General features: G+C 43.3%; 1 protein-coding gene, 1 long non-coding RNA gene and 1 pseudogene across 2 annotated transcripts; 1 reads left to right on the top strand and 2 right to left on the bottom strand.

Moving 5' to 3' along the window:
• Positions 1 to 513: 513 nt before the first annotated feature.
• LOC120595450 (uncharacterized) lies at positions 514 to 1,343 on the bottom strand. The gene is made up of 2 exons (XR_005650829.1): positions 1,183 to 1,343; positions 514 to 1,111 (listed from the first exon to the last, which is right to left on the bottom strand). It is a non-coding gene; the product is annotated as an uncharacterized LOC120595450 (long non-coding RNA).
• Positions 1,344 to 1,642: 299 nt separating this feature from the next.
• Positions 1,643 to 16,067, top strand: NTAQ1 (N-terminal glutamine amidase 1). Its single transcript, XM_039853564.1, has 6 exons — positions 1,643 to 1,860; positions 6,421 to 6,520; positions 7,562 to 7,612; positions 11,112 to 11,260; positions 11,899 to 12,023; positions 15,195 to 16,067. The coding sequence occupies exons 1-6, from the start codon at positions 1,766 to 1,768 to the stop codon at positions 15,302 to 15,304; spliced, it is 630 nt and encodes a 209-aa protein (XP_039709498.1). The 5' UTR covers positions 1,643 to 1,765; the 3' UTR covers positions 15,305 to 16,067.
• Positions 16,068 to 17,385: 1,318 nt separating this feature from the next.
• LOC120595844 (uncharacterized) lies at positions 17,386 to 17,515 on the bottom strand (annotated as a pseudogene).
• Positions 17,516 to 21,338: the final 3,823 nt, after the last annotated feature.

Raw genomic sequence — 21,338 nt, 5'->3', positions numbered from 1 at the left:
TATGGGGATGCCTTGGGAGTCTGGGAGCCAGCAGGGGCAGAAGGCTTTCAGAATGCCTTGGGAGGGAAGGGAGGGGCTCAGGGAAGGGGAGACTTGATAAAGATGAGGGACAGACTGCTCAGTGTGTGGGCCTGCAAGCCACAGGTAACTTTGTGTAGGCCATGAAGGGCAGGAGTATGGGCAGGTGGCTGCCTACAGGCCTCCCTGGGCTCCGGTTTCTGTGTCAAGAAAGCTGCAGAAAGGTTATTGCCAAGCTATAGCTGCAAGGTAGCAGACAGATTACATCTGGGCCTGTGGCTGGGGCAGACCCCACTGGATATTCACACTCCAAAGTTTTGCACGGTCCCAGAAACTGCAGGAATCTTCTTCAACACACTTTAATGAAAAAAAAAAAAGGCTTAACATCATGCTCACTTTAAAGGACAAATGCTTAGAGGAATTTCAGTATCATAGAGCCTGTAGAAGTGTGTATTCAGAGCTGAGAGGCAATAAATTGATAACTGACACAAGGACTTATGCTCAAAATCTTTAGGATTTATGGACTTTATTAGAGTTCATGAGATTGAGAAAATCTTACTGTAGATGGCCTATAAACCAAGAATTTCAGTTTGTATAATGGGAAGTATCCTGATCAGCTGTATATGTCCACTGCAAATGTAGACAATTCAGAGGGCTATAAAGCATAAAGTGAAAATACTCCATACCATTCATTTACCAGAGGTAAACATTGTTTTAACAATTTGGCTCTCTCCTTCCAGACTGCCAGCAAATAAAAATATATGATTAACACAATGGGTAGTATGTAGACTTTTAAAACTATTTTTTTACTCACTATATCAAGGAATCCATAGATCTTTCTGAGCCAATATATACAATTCTCTATTTTTAAAAATGTTGCAATATGGTGAGCTTTTAGGGTGATGTCCCTAAGACCATTCTTGATGCAGACATATTTGGAATTATTCACTACACACACACTTCTCCCTGGCTTTCGTGGACTCTAGGATCAAAGTGCTAAAGCTTCATTTTTCACAAGCGTTTCTCTTATTACACTCGCACACGCCGAGTCTTCCGCATCTCATCTGGTTCCTCCACAGCTGGCAACCGGGCCCTAGAAAGGAGGAAGGGTCTTAGACGCCTCCAGGAGAGTCACAAAGCACCATTCAGGGTCCGGCGGCTTACCAACTCGAAGTCCTCCCCTGATTCCTCCCCAGATCGCCAACCAGTGACTTCTTTTCTCCTCCAGCTGATTGATCTCCGCAGACCGCCAACCCCGGCACTGCCGGCCTCGCCCCCCAGGAACCCGCGCGGCTAGCACCGCCCTGCCTCTGGCTCCACCCACCGGTACAGGCCGAATTTACCGGAAGCGCGCAGTCCTCCTCGCGGGGTTCCGTCCACGAGTAACTCAAGCCGGTCACCTCACCCCGGATCCGCCCACTCTGCCCTGTCTCCATCCTCTCGGAACGAGCCCTGCGCATCCCGCAGGCTCCTCCCACCCAAACCTGCTCCGCGAGTCCTGGGCCCGCCCACTCGGGCAGTAGCCCCGCCCCCCGTGCCTCGGCAACCTGCGCCGCTCGCCCCGCCCAGGTTCCGCCTGCCCGCCCCCAGGCCCCACCCCTTGGGAACTGCACCCGAGGCCCCGGGCTCCGCCCACTCGGCCCCGAGAACCCGCGCTGACTGGCGTACGCCCGCTCCTTTCCCGAAGCCCGCCAGCGTAGCCGGTCCCCTTGGCTCGCCTCAGGCCGGTGCCCTGGCCCAAGCCACCATGGAGGAGGATGTCGCTGCCGCCACCGCCGCTGCCGCCCGCTACCAGCCGGCCAGCCCCCCACGGGACGCCTGTGTCTACAACAGCTGCTACTGGTGAGAGAGCGCGGGAGCAACCACCAGCATCTCCGTGGCTAGCTCCACTGCGACGTCGCAGCTGGGCCCCGCCTCCTCCCGGCCCCTCCTCGGGGCTCTCTGGGCCGCGACTGGCGGGCTTCCCGGTTTGGCGGGAGGGGGAGCGGGAATGGCAGCAGCCTCGGCTCCTGAGTAGAGCGTGGTCTTTGGTTGGGGGTGGGGCAGAATTCTCCAGGAATGATAGGGTCGGCATTGCATTACTTCTGCCTGGCGCTTTTCGCTTGGGCATTTTTCAGCAGAGCTCAGCTCTTGGGGTCCAGGAAGGAGAGTTGGAGGCAGAGGGCGAAGCGCAAAGAGTCTTTGGAATTACTCTGCCTAAGCCTGTATGGTTTCACGCTGATGTGAAGGTCGTTTTAGTTTTGGAAGAAAAAGGAGGCCCAGAGATTTTGCAGTAACTTCTCCAAGGTCACCCAGTTAATAGCATCCAGGAATCCAATTGGTACAAGACCCTCTTGTACTAGAAACCATGATCTTTATCCACATGTCATTATAATAATGGTTACACTTACATAGCACTTGCTGTATGCCCAGCATTGTACTGTGTGGTTTATGGAAACGAATTCATTTAAGCCCCACAATTACCCTAGAGGGTAGGTTATTATCCCCTTTTTAAAGATGAGAACACTGAAGCACAGAGGGGTGAAAGTAACTCGTCTAAGGCCACATAGCTTGTGAGTGAAGGAATGGGGATTTACGAGTAGAGTTCGGTTCTGGAGTCCACCCTTGGACCCCTGTCCTAGGCCACCTCTGTGGCTGAATCACCACTCCTGGCTTGGCCCTTTTCACTCCCACACCTACCTTTCCCTTGCCTGTGTAGTGACTTCTTCCCCCACTTTCAAGTTCCTGCACAAGAAACCTTAGAGCCATCTATATTACCTTTTCCTCCTTCAGCAGGTCACCAAACCAGTGCCTCCAAGAGCTTAACATTTGTTTAGCTCTGATGCATGTCAGGCCCAGTGCCAATTGTTCTGCCTATGCCTAAGAGATACGTTCAATTACTGGCATATCCCTCATTTTACTAATGAAAAGACTGAGCCACAGAGAGGCCTCACACATCTAGCAAGTGGTAGTCCTGAAATGGACCTCTGTGATGCCGGAGTCCTCGCTTAACTATTGTGCTTTATTTCTGCCCTGCCTCTCACCAAAATCCTATTTGTTCTTCTCCCTAATGTCCATTCGTTGTTTTATTCATTCATTTAATACATGTTTATCAGGCACTTGGAATATGTAATGCACCATTCTAGCTACTAGGGATACAGCTGCGAACAAAACAAAGTACCTGGTAAGATCTCATGGATCTTATGTTTTGGTTGGGAGAAAGCAGACAAAAACAAGTAAACCATGTTTAGGTGTTGTTAAGTGCTATGAGAAAAATAAAACAAGGTAAGGGATGGAGACTTACTATCTTATATTAGGATATTTTAGGAAGGCATTGTTGATAAACATATTTGAACGGACATCTGAAGCAAAAGGGGGCAAGAGCTTCATGGATATTGGTGGGAGAGCATTTCCGTTGGGGAACAGCAGCTGCAAAGACTCTGAGAACGAAGCATCCCATGACTATTGTAGGAATAACAAGGAGGCTGGCACAGTTGAGTGGAGCGATTTGATGGAAGAATGATAGGAGATGAATGTTTCTTCATAGACCTTGGCTAGCTGCTGGGGGGGCCCGGTCCTGTCCTTCCTTACAGGCCTTTCTGCCCAGCTCTCGCGTATACTGTCAGGTTCTTAACTTTTCTGGCTTCACGTTGCTAAAAAAGACATTCTCAATTTGAATGTGCCAGAAAATCATCTGGGAGCTTGTAAAACATGCAGCTTGTAGGGTCCCACCCCAGGGAGTCTGGATGTGTCAGCAGCACAGTTGAAGAGTCTTGAGTCTGGTTTGTCGATCACATTTCGAGGAATACAGGCATAGACAGTAAAGTCTATCCCCTGAGCATAGCAAGCCCTCTAAGATCTCTGGTCTTCATCGCTTCTTCCAAAACCTCATTTTGTGCCTGCCTTCTCTGCTCTACCCCAGGGTGTCTCAACCTGGTATGGCTCTGTTGACATCTTGAGCAGGTTAATTCTTTGTTGTGGGGCTGATTTATGTGTTGTAGGATGTGTAACAGCTCCTTGGCCTATACCCACTAGGGACCCCATAGTGTCTTCTCCCCATTTGTTACCACCAGAAATTCTCCAGAAATTGCCAAAAGTCCCCTGGAGGACAAAATTGTCTCTGATTGAGACCAGTGCTTTACCTGTTTGGACACATCAGATGGGTACACCTTATTACCTTTGCTCCTGCAAGTTCTTCTAACTAGAAATAAATGTTGCCTCTACTTCTGTTAGCATCTGTCAGATGTTACTTATCTTTTAAGACCCAGCTTAATGATAATAGTGGTGGCCAGTATTTGTGTGTCACTGTGCGGTTTGCAGAGCGTTTTTGATCCTGTTGTAATCGTTTTGTGTTTTTCAATCGTTTGCTGAGCACCTGCTGTGTGCCAGGGTTCCTCCTTGAACTCAGCCCATCACCAGGAACCCTTGCAGAATGTTGGCCCTTAAGCTGCTTTGTTAGCGTTGCTGGTGCCAAAATAATCAACTGACAGGTTGGACATTCTTACCATCATTCCTCACTTTTTAAAACCAGTTTAATGGGTGCTGAGACTAACATCAAAATGAGTCTCTTTCTATTCCAGCTGACTCCCAATGTTTCCAAGTATATAAAGCTCTCTTTTTTATTAACATTGTTTCATGAGATCCTCCTACATGATATTGTATTCTTGAAAAGAAATGGATATAAAATGGGACAACAAATTCAGTAACTCTAATATTTGACTCTGTAACATTCACACATATTTGAAAAATAATAACAAAGTATGTACAAGCCACATGTATATTCAGCCTACCAATAGTGCTTGTGATACATATAGATTCATGAACTTTTTTGCCTTAACTCTATGTCCATTCTTGGCACGGGGAGAAGGGGAACAAATAAGGAAAAACCACTGACCTGTACCTCCTCCATCTTCCTGTATCCCTCAAAATTAACGACTCCCTCCTATATGCTTTTTCTATGCATCTTTTATGGCCTTCTTGGATGCATGCTTATTTATGGATCTGTATGTCTCCTCTCACAGTCCATAAGCTCTAATTTATCACATCTTCCAAGCACTTAGCACAGTGCTTTGTACTTCATGAGATCAGGAGCCTTGTGGTCAACTCTGTAGGCAAGACAGATAAATGTCTCCTTAAAGCTTGGTCTTAGAACATCCAGATTAAATTTTAGCTACTATATGTTATATGTCCCATTGAAACTACATTCTTGTTATTCCACACTACGTATCCTATGGAAGTAGTTAGTAATCTCCTATTGTTACTTCTACCACCACTTTTCCCATAAGGTTTCCTAGGTATTTTAGAGAAAAACAAAATCATGGCAGAAAAATACGGACTCTCAACTTTGGTACTTTAAGCCTAGTTATATGGCGCATCAAGGCAGGTAGACAAGGGCAAGACTTATAAATTGAAAGTGTATTTTCATAAAATGGTGACAGTCCTCAATGCTCTTCGTGCCTTGCTTCATTTTCAGGTAGTGTGCCTGGAAATTAGGCTTCGACAGATTGAGTCACATGTGTGAGCAGAGTGTTGGTGTAGCTGATTTTGAGCAGAGGCATATGGCTCATTAGGAAAAGGAACCTAGAGGCTGAGCTGTGAGTACGGCCAGCAGTGACTGGGCCTGCCTGTGCAGGAGTGTGATTGTGGCCAGTCTGGTTTGGTTTGGTGTGCTGGGCAATGCTTTACTTGAGTGGTTCTGATCACTGTGTCAAATAACTAAAGGCCTCTCCTACAGGAGAGAGATTCATCTGGGCAGAGGTATAGGAAGATATATCTTAGTTCAGTATGAGAAAGAACTTTCTAAAAGTCAGGACCTGTTCCCTAGCAGAGGGACTTGAGGAAAGAATCCCATTCACGGGGGCCCCTCCAGAAGAATTCCCGGACATACAACCGCCCCGGTCCTTTCCACTCAGGAGCCCTCCTTCCCAAAACACCCACTCTGCCCCGTTCCTTAGGGGAGCGGGAAATCAACGTTAACAAAGATTTATCAAGTGTCTGTAATAAGATGTGATGATGCCCATTTTACAGATGAGAAAAGCAGGCACTCAAAGAGGTCAAGATGTTCAAAGCTTCATACCTTATAAATGGCTGAGTCAGAATTCCAACTGTATCATAAGTCCCTGGACCCAAAGCTTATAGAATATTGACGTAGCATTTTATCAGTTGTGAAATGCTTCCATGCACAAACACTGATGGGGGAGGTAGTGAGCTCTTTGTTGGCAGAGGAGTCCATGCCCCGTATAGTGTTGGATTAACAGCTTGTTGGAGATGTTTTAGAGGTGGTCTGAATGTTAGCCAGTAGTTGGATAAAATGGTGTTTAAGGTCTCTTCCAACTTTTGAATGTCATCAGTCTTTTGTTCAAATTTGAAAGACACAAAGCATTCTTGCTTAATTTTATTGAGTAAACAATTATTTTATTTCAGTGAAGAAAATATTTGGAAGCTCTGTGAATACATCAAAAACCATGACCAGTATCCTTTAGAAGAATGTTACGCTGTCTTCATATCTAATGAGCGGAAGATGGTAAGTTGGGGAATGATTGCAGAAAGAAAATAAAAAATTTAGGATGACATTATAAGCTAAATATAGCAAGGGTTTAGTACTGTTTTAAAATGTGCTTTATAAAATATAGCAACATTTTAAAGCTTGTTTTTTAATGAGATTTTTTTTCCCTTCTAGGGCACGGTTGAGTTAGGGAGCGTTTAGTTCTTTACTTGTAGGTAAGGAAATATGTGATGATATGTTCACATAGATTAAATCCCTTTTCTTTAGATATTAAGTTAGAGCTTTTAAAATTGCTTAAGTTGGAGGCACAAACTCTCAGCTTTGAGGTAAAGATTTCTTTGTTTTTTGGAGTTTAAATAGAACTACAGTAAACTTAAGTGAAGTATTAAAAAAGTAAGCCCTTTATATTTTGTAAAGCACTTTGCAAGCATCACCTCAGTGGATCCTAATGGAAACCCTGTGAAATGGGCAAGGTTCAGACAGCTGTCTCTGTTTTATAGCTGTCAGGGAGGTCCCATGAATAATTAAGTGGTACAGAAGGCTGGAACCTGCCAAGCTTTCTGACTGCTAGCTCAGGTCTCTTTCTACTCTCCAGAGAATGTCGTGTAATACATTTTTGCTCTGTCATTGTTCAGGACACTTGGAAGGATTTGTGGAAAGATCTAGATTTCTTCTTACCCGTTCATTCTATCACTTTGATCGTTGGTTGCTTGTAAATATTTTCTTTTTCATTTAAGTATTGCTTTAAAGAATTTTTTTTTTTAAATTTATTATTATTTATGCCTATAGCACCTGGTCTTCCTAGGTGGTCTCCTGTCCAAGTACTAACCAGGCCCGACCCTGCTTAGCTTCCTTAGCTTCCGAGATCAGACATCGGGTTTGTTCAGGGTGACATGGCCATAGATCATGGACTGTGGCTCCACTGGGGCGCGAACCCAGCACCTTCTGCGTGTAAAGCCGATGTGCTAACTGCCATACTATGGAACCACGTCCTGCTTTAAAGAATTTAGTAGTGGTTTAACTGAAGTCGCGGCTTATGAAATTTACTGTGTTTTGTAGATACCTATCTGGAAACAGCAGGCAAGACCTGGAGATGGACCTGTCATCTGGGTAAGATGGTCAACAGAGAGACAGCTTCCTATGTGTTAGTCATTGTCCCTGAGTGGTCTTCATGTTTTGGTAAGGCAGAAATGATAGGGCAGTAGAGAAAAGCAATAATAAGTATTACTCAATTGACCTTTTCAGAAGAGATGTTATTTGGTCCAAGGTGGAAGCACTAGCAGGCATGTTTTCTTTTAGTTTTGAAATTATTACAGGAAGGACTTTTAATGGTCTGTGTGGAAGATATATTTGTGATCTCCTGAACTCTTATCCATTTAGCACTGGAAAGAATATATAGTCCATCTGCACAGTAGAATTATCTGGAGACTATGTCAAAAATACAGGTTTCTGATTTAGTTGATCTAGGGAAGGGTTCAGGAATTAGTATTTTTAGCAGACTTCTGAATGAACATGACTGGCATTGGAAAAACACAGATCTACTTTAACATGTTCATTTTTCAGGTGAAAAAATAAGCCCAGAAAGGCAAAGTGAGTAGCTCAAGGTCATCTAGCTGACCAATGGTAGGACTGGATCTCAGGCCTGGGTCCTTTCTAGTACACATATGTGTTTTGTCTTAACCTGGTCCCCTGAAGAACAGAATTGTTTATACTGATAAACATGAAGATAAAGTAAAATTCTGTTTATGATAATGTCATAAACATCTAGTTTCTGTTACTTATTTAAAATAAGGTATCATTTTAATTGGCTTCATTCATTTAACATACATTAATTGAGTGCCTGTTATATGCCAGGCACAAAATAGACCGATCCCTGGCTTCGTGGAGCTCACGGTCCGGCTTCCTTTACCAGCAGGTTGTCTGCTACTCTAACATTAAAGCCTAAATCCAGCAGCACTGGGCTGGGAACATGGGCCAAGGGAAGCAGGTGGGTTAGGCTTCAGTCTTACCGGAGGGCTGTGTGAACTGGATGTGTTATTTCTTTTTTCAGTGTCCTCCTCTGGTCAGTGGGGTTGTGAGGCCTAAATGAGATAATGCATTTAAAGCATTATCCTGGTATCTGGCACAATGTGGTACTGGTGCTCGAGAAGCATTAGCTTATTGTTAGCAACACTGCAGATTGTCCACCTGCCCTAGAAATCATCCCTATTGCTGAACCACTCAGCAGATTTTGAGTTGTGGTCTTCTTGTCTTAGGGAAGCATGCAGAGAAAGGACCTTAGGTCGTGGTCCCCTTACACAACATCTCACAGCAGCTCAGGGTGGGAAATCCTGGTGCAGGAGGTGTCCCCACACCCTCTGGCAGGTTTATCTGCCGCACTGCCGTGCTGCTGTAGGAAACGGGTAGGCCTCCCTGAGTGGGTAGAGACACCGGACACCAAGGAGCAGATCACTTCTCGGTGGCCATCCCGTCCCCTAGCCCCATTGGGCCTTTCCTGGCAGTTGGGCAAGCACCAAACCCAACTCAGAGCCAGGCTGCTGCTTCAATCTGCGTTTGTTGGCTCCACATCTGAGCTATGAAAGCAATTCCAAGCCGAGGCCTACTTTCCTTCGAGTTCGTTATCCATCTGATATGTAGGAATATGAACCGGAACTAATTAGAAGGGTGTGGATATTTATCATTTATGTCTTTGCACAGTCGTCTCTTCTTTCTGGAAAGCACTCCTTTGGGTGAGATTCAGTGACGGCAGCCCTTCCTCAGTGAAACTCTCCTTGGCTGTTGGCCTATTCCCAGTGTTTCTTGGTTGGCTTTTTAAAAAGTATTTACATACGTAATCTTGTTAATTTCCCCAGTAACACTGAGGTAAATGCTGTAGGTATTTCTAAAAGAGGAGACTGAGGCTGGTAAGTGAAGGGGCTGAGAGTTGAACGAGCCTCGCCGCATGCTTTCCTGCCTCTTTCGTTCCATCCCATCCTCACGTTCTTCCGGCGACAGTTGACTCGCGTTTCCCACTCCTTCGGGAACTCCTTGAAGGCAAGGACCTGTCTTCCCCATCTCTGTACCTATATTTTCAACAACGCAATTTCCCACAAATAATAGGGCATATGTACTTCAAAAAACTCATATGAGTTAGAAGATGTCAAGAGAGAAACAGATTTTGGAGAAGGCAGAAACTACTTCTGGCAGGGGGTGAGAGAATATAAAAAAGAGATTCCTGGAGGAGAAAGCGTTGGAGCCAGAGCTTGAGTGGTGGATGTGGGAGAGAGGCACAGAAGGTTGCTGCAGGTGGAGGAGAGTAACAAGAATGAGCCCAGGGGGAGGAAACTGGACTGTCATGGGGAGCTGCTCTTCACTTGCCACTGGAGGGTGGGATGCGTTAAGGGAGTACAGGGAATACGCATCCGTTTCTGATGCCTGTTCTGTTTTACTTAGATAGGATTGGAGCCGAAGGCTCTGGTAGTACAGCATCGCTAGTCTCAATGATCTTTCCCACCTCACAGAGTCAAATGAGATAACGTTGGAGAAAGGCGTTTAGTAAGCTTTGAAGAACTAGAAATGTGAGGCGGTGTTACGAATGTTGTACTAATGTGATTGAGCTACTTTTTATCTCGCAGAGCTGTTCTCTGTGACAGTGTTTTTCTTCTAAGGAACTCAAAGCACCAGAATGCCCTCATGTCTTGTGATAACCTCCCTGACATCACTCCCAGCAGTGCCCGGTGTCTGGGAGTGAGAGTAGGCGTGCGCGTGCGCACGCGCGCGCGCACACACACACACACACACACACACAGGCGCGTGCACGAGCTCTGTGACCGAGCTCTGTGGGAGAAACTCTATCATTCTCCCTTAATGGTTGCAGATGAGGGCTTAGCTGACTTTAAAAAAAAACAAAACCAAAACCAACACTTTCTTTCTTTTAATTACAAATGTAGCATAAAACAGGAAATTAAAGTCCTTCCCCTTCTCCAGGCTAACCTCAACAGTCCCTTTTGTTAATAGTTTAAAGGATCTTGCAGACTTTTCCTTGGTATTCATATGCATGCATATTGTACTTCTGAGTGTGCATGTATCTTTTTATATATATAGCTTTTAAAAAGTAATATGTGTATTTTGCAGTTTTCTTCTTCCATCCAATTAGATAACATGGACAATTTTGTTTTCCCCATAAATTTACTAAAATCTTTTTAACAGCTATGTAGTATTCCATCAAATGGCTGCATTTGGTTTATTAACCATTCCCCTCTTGGTGGACTTCTGGTTGTTTCCGAGTTTTTGCTATTATAAACAGTGATGCAGAGATTTTCTTTGCATGTATACCTTTCTATGTATATGGCCATTTTTACGGAGGATGGATTCCTAGAGGTAAAATTGCTAGGTCAAAGGGTATACATTTAATATATATGAACATTTTTACTATTTATGTAACTGTTCTCCGTCACTGGACATTTGGTCTGTTTTCAGAGTTTTATTGTTTGCTTTATTTTGCTTTGATGAGGAGGGCTGTATTAGTCTTGTATCCATTTTTGGTGATATACATGCATTATATATCACATCACCTTGGAATTCACCATCATGAAGTCACTTGGTTAACTTCAGCAACTTTTACTTCTAGGATTACCATGTTGTCTTGCTTCATGTTTCAAGTGGAGGACAGAGCTTCATTTATGATCTCGATACTGTCTTGCCATTTCCCTGTGCTTTTGATGCTTATGTGGAAGATGCCTTTAAGTCTGATGAAGACATCCATCCACAGTTTAGAAGGTGAGGAAGTTCAGGACGGATTTTTCAACTTTCTGAAGTGAGAGCTTGACAGATATATATAGTTGTTGTGTTTGTTTTTGCATTTGTTTTGTAAAGATCGCTTGTCTTGGCATCACCATTGAGTTGATATTTGAGAATGATGTGCTACACAGAAGATTCAAAATGTTTTAAAGTTTTAAAGATGGCTCATCGTATAAAAGGTTGGCAGTCTTTTAAAAATTTGTGTGATAAGAGCCCAAACATTTTCTTAGTCATTTTGGGGGTTTCTCTTATGCTCTTGTTTTGTGGGGGGTATGTGCGGATTGGGGTGATGGAGTGGGACGCCTTGTGGTACCAAAATTGAGAGGGCAGTCATGGCAGCACCTGAAAATTACGCGCTTTGCCCTTGATCCACAGTTGAGTAAATCATGGCAACCAGATCTGTCTCTGTGCCTTTGTAGTTTTGGATTTCCTCTGACCATTTCTCATGGCTTCTTTAACAGGCAAAAAGACTGCACATATTTTTTCGTGTTACTAATAGTACAGAAATGCCTGCAGTAGTTTTGTGCACGTCATAGAAAATGAGTCTCTATAACAACTGAGTTAGAATTTGAGCTGCGATACTTCCCTGAGATAAACGAATGTCGATTTATTTTCAGGAAATTTAGAGTGATCCGTGCAGATTCATATTTGAAGAACTTTGCTTCTGACCGGTCTCACATGAAAGATTCCAGTGGGAACTGGAGAGAGCCTCCTCCATCGTACCCCTGCATTGAAACTGGAGGTGAGCCAAAGGTGCCTCCTCAGAGGTTTCCGGTCCCTGGGCAGATCAGCCTTTTCCCTTAACCAAGGACAAAAATCGCATTGTTCTTGCGGTAAACCCCCGAGTGGTGAGGAGGCACGAGGAAGTGTAGTTCTGTGTATTTAGTACATTCAGAAATTGAGGCACAGAGAGCAGGACTGGGGGGCACAAGAGCTCTCACGGGAGAGAAAAGGTGTGGAGGAGCAGAACCGCGACACTGGCTAGAGTGCGGAATGGAGCTGCCCCCGGGACCCCGGACTCAGGAAGGCTGCCCGTGCGTGTCGTTTGACAGGGATGAGTAGCACCTTGCCATTGTAGGGTTTCATGTTATGGTGAAAAGGATCCCCAGCGCATTATGGTGATATACGAAACGTCATTTCCCTGTCTCAGAACCAAGTGCTCCTTAGGAGGGAGCGACAGCAGGTTTTATTGTACCACTCGTCCCGTTTATGTGCTTTTAGGCATCGGTCCAGTGAATAATTTTTTGCGATTTGAGTAGATAAAGGGTTCTTCGCCCTGTTACGACCGTTTGGCATCCACACGAGTTGAATCATTATTTATGGTTGTAATTCACAACGTTGCCATTTCGTGGTGAGATCATCCCATCACGTGAGTGACCCTGTCTGTGTGAAAGTGCTCTGTAGGCTGTGCAGCGTGCCAGAAAGGTGGGACAGAAGCATTCGGAGTTCAGCAAGGAAGAAAGGAAAAAAATATATTTGGCGTCTGTGAAAGGAATGAACTAAAAGAGGATTCAAACTCTGGTTTTTGAGGGACTCTGTGAAGGGCTCTCAGTTTTTAAAACTTACGTGGGAGTTGCTTTCTGGTCCACCAGCCTGCTTCCCTGGGCTCAGCATCGGAGTTGGGACAGCCCCTGGGTTAGGAGAGGACTTCATGGTCGGCCTGCCAGTCTTAGACACCTGCTGTGCGGGGTGTGGTCTTGGACACGTGCCTTGGCAGCTCTCTGTCATTCTTTTCAGCATGAGCACTAACACGGAGCCTAGGGCATCGTAGGTTTCAATAAACATCACCTCATCAGCCCTCATGCTCTTCGAGTCATTCTTTGGGATTTTGATGACTACTACCCAGTAGGTGCTATATTGTGCTAGCCTCTTTTTCTGTTGATTAACTCACTGTAACTCGAGTCAAGCATTATTTTTCCATTGATAAATGTGTAAATTGAAGTGCGTGGAAGTTAAGGTGCACTGCTGTAGAAAGTGGCAGGGTCAGCACGCTGTGCTTGAGGAGGGTTTTTGTTTTATGAGGAGGGGATGTCTTTTCTTGCTGCATATGTAAGTAGTTCATCAGGGGCCTCCTGAACTTGAGATTGAAACTAAAAGGAATCTGCTCTGAAGTGTGGGGTGACTGTAACTGGTTTCTCATGTAATAATTTAACCACATTGTAATGGTCTCTCATAAGGTAAATTCATTACTTTAAGCCCTGTATTTATCGAAGGAATACATCCAAAGTTAAGTGGGAATTACTTTTAGCTAATTAGTAATATTTTATTTTAAAAAAAGGTTAAAAAGCAAAAACGGTTCAAGAAAACATCAAGCTTTAAGTTAATGCATGTTTCAGGTATTTTAATAGCAACTTTACAGTCAGGGATTGACTCTTCTGACTTAAAATTTAGTACATTCGATATATTGTGTATTGTGATTAAGCCTATACATTTAATGATTTTGGCGGCCATGGGTCTGTCTGCAGGACCACTATTTTTAATTTAGCACTTAATGTATTTTAAAGAAAGGACCTCTTTTTTTTCCTGAGAAGAAGGAAGTTAAGATTTACAGTCTGATAGTCTTGCTCCGAAGACTCAGCTCCAGTGCCAGCTATCGATGACTCAATTTTTGAAGACATTTGCCAAGTCTTAGGCTGAATTATAGAGTACACCAGATTTGTCTGCTTCTCTTTCCGAGCCCTCGGCTGCTGCTTGCCCGCACATACCTCTAAGCTGCCTGCTGTCAGATGTGTTGTAGTAACACTGACAATTCTGAGTCGAGGACTGGTATTATAAATGGAAGTGTTATAGTGCCTCATGGGGAGAGTGTAGGCAAATACTCATGTGTTACACATTGATCTTCTAACACTTTTTAAATTTTCCTTTTGTTTTTATACATTGATCTTTTTAAGTAATGAATGCCTGCAGGTAGTAATCATTTTCTATTTATTTTTAAAAAGTCCTAGAAAACAAATTCTGTCGTATTTCAGAAGTTGAGGTTTCCATTAGCAATTTGTTAAAAAATTGAGCTGACTCACTTGCTGACTTACATGGAGCTGGCAGAGACCTCAGATAAGCAAGGTGGACGCTTCCATCTCTCCTTGGAGGTGCCCATCTTCCTTTATTTTGGGTTACTTGGTCATCCTGCATCCCGGCTTTCTAACGACTTAGGCAGAACTTCTGGTTTTGCTGATTGTCTTGCTTTTTTTGTCATGAGGTGGTCTTTTTAATATATAGATTCCTTGTCCAACTTTTTTTTTTCTTTCTTGTAATTTATTTGTTGAAGAAACTGAGGCTGGGAGAAACAGTCTGGATTTTGCTAATCGTATCTCTTTTGTATCCTCTGAATTTCCTGTAAATTGGCAGTTGAATCCAATAAATTGGCAGTTTGATTACTTATGCATTTTTTTCATTTAACTTTTTATTTTTGAAATAATTTTGGACTTCTAGAGAATTTGCTAAAATAGGACAGAGTTCCTGTATATACTTTACTTAGATTCTGAGTATCTAGTAAACCAGTAGTATAATTACTGAAACCAAGAAAATGATACAATTGGTACAAAATGTTGTCATAATGCTATTAACTTACAGACCTAATTTAAATTTTGCAGTTTTCCCACTAATTTTTTTTTTTTGACCAGGCTACTTAGTTGTCATGTCTCCTTAGTCTCTTTCAGAGTCTGTAACAGTTTCTTTTTTACTTTTATAACTTTTAAACTTTCGAAGAGTACTGTTCAGTTATTTCGTGAATGTCCCTCAGTTTGGGTTTGTGTGATGTTTTGTCATGATTAGATCAAGGTTACACATTTGCGACAAGAATACCAGAGAAGTGATATTGAATAATTTTCTTCTACTTTTGATCTTCTGGGTGGTTTTCTTGTTGTTAAACCAAAATTGTGCTTTCAGTGGACATTTCTTTCATGTATTTTTTTAGATTCCAAAATGAACCTGAATGATTTTATCAGTATGGATCCAGAAGTAGGGTGGGGAGCTGTCTACTCGCTGTCTGAGTTTGTACATCGGTTTGGCAGTCAAAACTACTGAACTTGACATCTGGATGTAGAACCGTGGAGAAATTCTAAAACATGAACGAGTCAGTAAATGTTACGGTACATTTGGCTTGGAATTACGTTTTCCTCTTTTAATTCAGTTCAGTTGAAAAATGAGTGAACAAAAAAACAGCTAAATAAAAATGTTTTTTGTTTTTGTTTTCTGATATCAGGTTGAAACTTGATATGGTGTATATTTGTTGAGATATTCCTATGGCTCATTTGTTACACAACATTTGGTGACTTATGCCAGTAATTGCTTTTGTTGTGATAGATGTGTGAACATTGTGTCTGTTCTGGTCGTTCATTTCTCTCCAGCTACACTGTAAGCTCCTGGAGGGCAGGGCTGTGGCTTACTGTTCAGTGAATCTCTAATACCCATAAAAGGTCTCCGTAGATGTTTGCGAGTGATTGTGTTGCTGCTTGAAGAGGGCTGATGTTGTGAGCTGAATCAGCAATAAGTATTAGTCTTGTTGGACTATTATGTTCTTTAAAAAGATTGCGGCCCTTTCAGGCTTGAGTGTTATTTGACCTATTTATATGTTTGTTTGTTTTTTTCAATAAAATTGATTTAATTTTGTTTTTAAGATTTTGTGTCACTCTTGATGACCTGAGATACCCAAGAGTATCTCAGTTGTAGATGAGAACTATTGCTTTAAAATACATTTATCAATCTTCCTTCTTGAAGATGTTTTGGAAATTTGGCTTTAATCGTATAATTCCAAATAAAAGATGTTTGACATTAAACTGGCACATAACACTAGCTCTCATTCATGTCTTCATGATTCTACTGTAAAAATGAGTCATTTCATATAGCAAAGATACTCAAGCTTTTGACCTTAGCCTCGTGCTGTGGAGGGACAACTGAAATCATTTATTGAAGAATCAAGCAATCTAAGGAATTACCACATATCCATTTGGTTCAGCTGATCAGGAAGATTCTGGGAGAAAGTGAATGAATTTTGGTAAGAGGAATACAAATCCAAACTCTTAAGTTATTTTTTAATTTAGAGCTAAATATAGACCTTGTACTTAGATATCTCCATTGAGTCTCAGATGGTGACTTAAAAAGTATGTGGCTCAAATGAAGACGATACATTTTGGCAAGCTGCATCACGGAAATACTTTGTCCTGAGCAAAACGTTTTGGAGAGACCAAAGGATTGCAATCTGATTTACAAATTGCATTCCCACCCCGCCCCCACTTTGGCTATTTATGAGCAGGTTTCTCATCTGGTATTTAAAATTATGTCTAGTACAGACAAATCAGACAATGTGTGTATGTAACTTTGAACTGCCCCGTCACCTTACCTTAAAATAGAAAACCCTCTCTGCTTTTAACCAGGTAGGGCACAAGGTTTATGGTTTTGAGCCTATTAAAATATCCAGCGTTCATAGTCTTGACTTGTTGGAAGCAGTAGAGGAAATTTGTTGTTTCTTCTACCTGACACTCCTACGGTGCCCTTTGGGGAATTCTTCTGTCCTCGCACTTTTCACATAGTCCTGGTGGCCCAAAGGTAAATGCATGTAGCCTAAGCTAGGCCACGTGTGGACCCTCCCCCTGGACAGGTCTAAGAATGACCTGCCACAGTGTTCTCTGGGTTTGCTCTGTCGAGTTCAGAGAGAAAAATTCTCTCACTATCAGGATTGCAAACCTCGGGGCCTGGGAGTTTGGGGCAGCTGCGGGTACCTTGCTGCCTCAGGAGAAGCGTCCGACTGCAGAATGCAGCCCCACGGTGCTGAGAGCAGAGCGACAGCCCCACGGGCATTGCTGAGCATCCACGGCTATCTTTGTTTCAAGCCAGCCCCAACTTTTGAACTCTCCAGTCGTATAAACCAGTAGATTCCTCTTTTTCTTTGGCTTTTGTGAGTTGGATCACTGTAAGTTTCAACGGAAAGGTGGGTTCCCCTTACAAAATGTTTTTTCAGTTTATCTGGCTTTGAAAACTGTTACTTTTGTCTTTCTGTGCGTAATTTTTCTCTGAGGTCAGATTTGATTCTCTTTATACTCAAGATGTGAGAGAACTGAATAAATACTGATAATTACCGTCTGTTTATTTTATTTTACTTTTTTTAACATCTACAGCACCTGGTATTCCTGGGTGGTCTCCCATCCAAGTACAAACCAGGCCTGACCCTGCTTAGACCCTGCTTAGCTTCCGAGATCAGACGGGATTGGGCACGTTCAGGATGGCATAGCCATAGACATTACTGTCTGTTTAGAAAGAGGAACTCTCAAGAAAAGGAGGGGACTGAAGTAGATTTTGTGAGTTGACTATGAAAGTTAGAGAAATAAGATATCTCAGACTCTGACATACAGTGGAGCAGGGAAGCAAATACAGTAATGTAAAGTGGTTCACAGGTCAACGGGACTGACTAGTCCTGATTGAAGATATTACATGGCTTCTAAGAAAAATTTTGTCCTTCAGAAGAGCGGTCGGTTATAAAGACAAACTCTTTTGTGTATGTGGTTTTACTAGGTTTAATTTTTAATTATTTTCAAAATAGATGGTACATGTACATTGAACAAATACAAACAACCTAGAAAGGTATATTGTGAAAAATAAGTAAACTTCCTTCCATTCTGTCCTTCAGTTTTCTGACTTCCCTACCCAGAAACAATTTCTGTTTTCAGTTTTCTTTATATCTTTCGAGGAGTTTTTTATGCCCATGTAAGCGTATAGGTGTTATTATGTATTAAATTTTTTTTCTCTCCACAAAGGGTAACATTCTAAACATACTGTTCTGCATTTTATGTTTTAAAGTTAATATATTTGGCTATTTTCTAATCAGTGCATATTGAACTTCCTCATTCTTTTTAAATGTCACATGTATTCTGTGGTATGCATGGTCCAAAACTGAACAGTCCTTTATAAGTTGTTTTTAGTCTTTTGGTATGACAGACAATTCTTCAAGAGATATTTTTGTCCTTATGTCTTTATAATAATTTCCCAGATAAATTTCATAAGTGTAGGCTGCTAGTTGTCCCCTGAATCCATTCTCCATTTTTTTTGTAGAGAAGGGGATAGCAAATGTTTTCTCTAAAGGGCCAGATGGTAAATATTTTAGACTTTGCAGGCCAGAAGGTCTGTCATAACTGCTTGGCTCTGCCTCTGTAGCAGGTAAAGCAGCCACAGATAATGCGTAAACAAGGGTGTGGCTGTGCTGTAGTAAAACTTTGTTCACAAAACCCAGGGGCTCAAGGATTTGACCCTTGGGCTATAATTTACTGTCCCTTGTTCTAGGGTAATAGAGTTATACCTGACTTGCGGCTGCTGGCCAGGGACCACATATCCCAGTCTCCTTTGCAGCAAGGTGGGACCATGTGGCCAGGTTCTCACCATTAGATTGTAAGGGGAACAATGTGGCCACTTCCAGGACCGAATTGTGAAACATTGCTCTCTCCTTCACACCTTTTCTCCCTTTCCTACGCAATGGCATGGTGATGAGTAGGAAGACCCCAGAAGCTATATAATGAAGATAGGAGAGCCACCATCAGCCTGGATTCCTGAATAACTCTATGGAGCCTAGTCACATGCCCGCCTGAAAAGTATAGTGTGAAACTGTTCATTACGAGACAGTATGTTTAGTTAAATCACAGAATTTTTGGTAAGTCTTGATCCAGCAGTTTAGCCCTCTCTAGATAATGTAGGGCTCATTCAGGCATTCATAAAAGGCTATTTTGATTGGGTCAGAAATAAGACTTTGTTACATACTGTGCAGAGTTAGATCTTCTGTGTGCTCATGCAAGCCACCCCCTAAGTATCCTACAACGTTCATGGAATTATTGTTCCTCACAGAATGTTCAAGAACATTAGACATGCTTGTCTATCTTGTTTTGGGTGAGATTTAGGAGCCTTGTGGGAAAGAAGCCCACTGAACCTCGTCCTCATTTAGGATTCAGACACGTTGAGGCCTGTCTGATAGACTAGAGATCCTCAAAGCAATCTTCGCTGGATGAGAGAAAAACAGATTCCTGAGAGAAAATGACATCTGAGTGAAGAAGACATCTGGCTGAGTGTATCAGACTGGATGATGAGCCCTGGAGATTAGCGGGCTCACTGGTGGTAGGTACAGTATGAGGTGGGCCTCCTCATTGCTCCCCGTTGGTGCAGTGCACCCTTGACCTCACGCCTTCACCCTCTTGAGAATGAAAGGAAAAAAACTTTGGGGAATGAAAGGAAAAAACTGTCACTAGGGGCCCATCATGGCTCTATGGGAACCTTGAAGTGGCTATTCTTGGGCAGTAGAAGGAGAATAGTGGAGATCAGTGACCTGGCTGGTTAGAATTTTGGTGGTTGAATGGTTGGCTCAGCGATGGAGCAGAAACATGATAACGTCTGTGGGCCGTGGCTCTGAATCTCTGTGAATCCCGATTTCATGAGGTCTTTGAAGTAGAAAATGATATTGTATAGGATTCGCAAGCTAGTAGGGGCTTGAGCACATCTGAGGATTTGTAGAAATTCTTAGTGGAGTATGCTTATTTAAAAAACTGGAGTTAGTGTTGGTGAATGTGTGCTTAAATCATCAATTATATAAATGAGATCACTACAAATGTGACAGGTTTGCACTTATTGGGGGTTGGAAGCCTGAGACATACCACATATATACCATTCAGGGAAGAAGTCTTGGTCATTTGCCCTGAATAAGTTACAGAGAGGCAGCTTTCACCCATCCTTCCCTACTTTATCTGTCTATCTGTCTGCCCATCTATCCATCCCTTCCTTCTCTTTCCTTCCTTCCTTCCTTCCTTCCTTCCTTCCTTCCTTCCTTCCTTTATTACCTTCCTTCCTTCTCCTTCCTTCCTTCCATCCACCCATCATCCATCATCCATCCATCCAAATATCACCCCTTCATCCATCCACATACCCACCCAGCCAACATTTATTACATGCCTACCATTTGCAAAGTTAGGCCCCCTGAACAAGACAACTGCCCTAAAAGAAGACCGATGCGGAGCGCTAAGGTTCAAGGGATAAAGCGCTGCCACACCACTCTCATTCCCAAGTAAAGCAGAGGGCCGAGCACTGTTCTTGCCTGGCGACTTGGCAGTGAGGAAATCAAAGCCCCTGCACTCATAGAGCTCACATTTTGGTGGAAAAGACAGAAAATAAACATACATTATGTGTGGAAGGATGGTTGCTATTTACCGAGTTGGGGAACATTGTGGGTGAAGTAATTTTGGAGAAGGAAGTTGAGTTTTATTCTGGATGTGATAAATCTGAGAAGTCAGAAGTCTAAGAGGAGATGTCAAATAAGAGTTGGATAAAGGAGGAGGGGGTTCAGGAGGTTCAGGCTGGGAAAATACCAGGAAAACAGTAGTAAAGGGAACGGAGAACTGGGGCAGCACTGGAGGAGGACATGGGTTGGGAGCTGCTGCGTGCCTGGCCCTCATGCAGTCCTCCTTTTATGATGAACAAGTTAACCATTTCTGCTCCTCCAAGGAGACTGCTAATGAGTGACAGGAAAGATCTGTCCTCCGGGTCACTCTTCCCACGCAGTGCGAACCCTGCTCAGTTCTTACTCTGGGTGGGTACTCCCCTCCCTTTGACTAGACTCATCCTTTGGTTCAAACTCCTCCTTCAGCATCGGCATGGAGGAGAGACGGCTGCGTCGCCTGCAGAGATATTTCATCCAGGTCATGGGGCAGCCTTGGGCACCACCCCTAGTAGACTCCCTGCTTTTTCTCCTGTCCCCTTCCTACCTGCAGTGTTTTCTCGAAGCAGCCAGAGTGATCTCTTAAAAATACAGATCACTTCATCTCACTCCTGTGCTTTAAAAGAACAACAACAATCACAAAAACCACTTACAGTGGCTTCAACATGTACTTAGGATAAATCCACTGTTTTCACCCGGCCCACAGGGTTCTGTGTGGCCTGGACTGTGGCTCCCTGATGCCAGCTGCACCGTTCCCGGCCCGTTCCCTGTCCTGCCTCCCCCATCGGGTGTCTGTTCTGAGCAGGATGAGCTCACGCCTTCCCTAGGGACTCCCGTTCTCTTTGCCCTGATTTGACCTTTTCCCCCCATATC

Source organism: Pteropus medius, unplaced genomic scaffold (genome assembly GCF_902729225.1).
Source record: "Pteropus medius unplaced genomic scaffold, Ma_sr-lr_union100, whole genome shotgun sequence".
In the NCBI taxonomy this organism is placed as follows: domain Eukaryota; kingdom Metazoa; phylum Chordata; class Mammalia; order Chiroptera; family Pteropodidae; genus Pteropus; species Pteropus medius.
Note: the sequence above shows the minus strand (reverse complement) of the source record. Positions and strands in the feature narration are given on the sequence as shown.

Bases quoted from the DNA above. Each gene is read 5' to 3' on its own strand.
- NTAQ1 (XM_039853564.1), top strand. From the start codon at position 1,766: ATGGAGGAGGATGTCGCTGCCGCCACCGCCGCTGCCGCCCGCTACCAG. The intron at 7,613-11,111 runs GTAAGATGGTCA...TTTTACTTCTAG, and splicing joins GAGATGGACCTGTCATCTGG to GATTACCATGTTGTCTTGCT. The intron at 12,024-15,194 runs GTGAGCCAAAGG...GTATTTTTTTAG, and splicing joins CCCCTGCATTGAAACTGGAG to ATTCCAAAATGAACCTGAAT.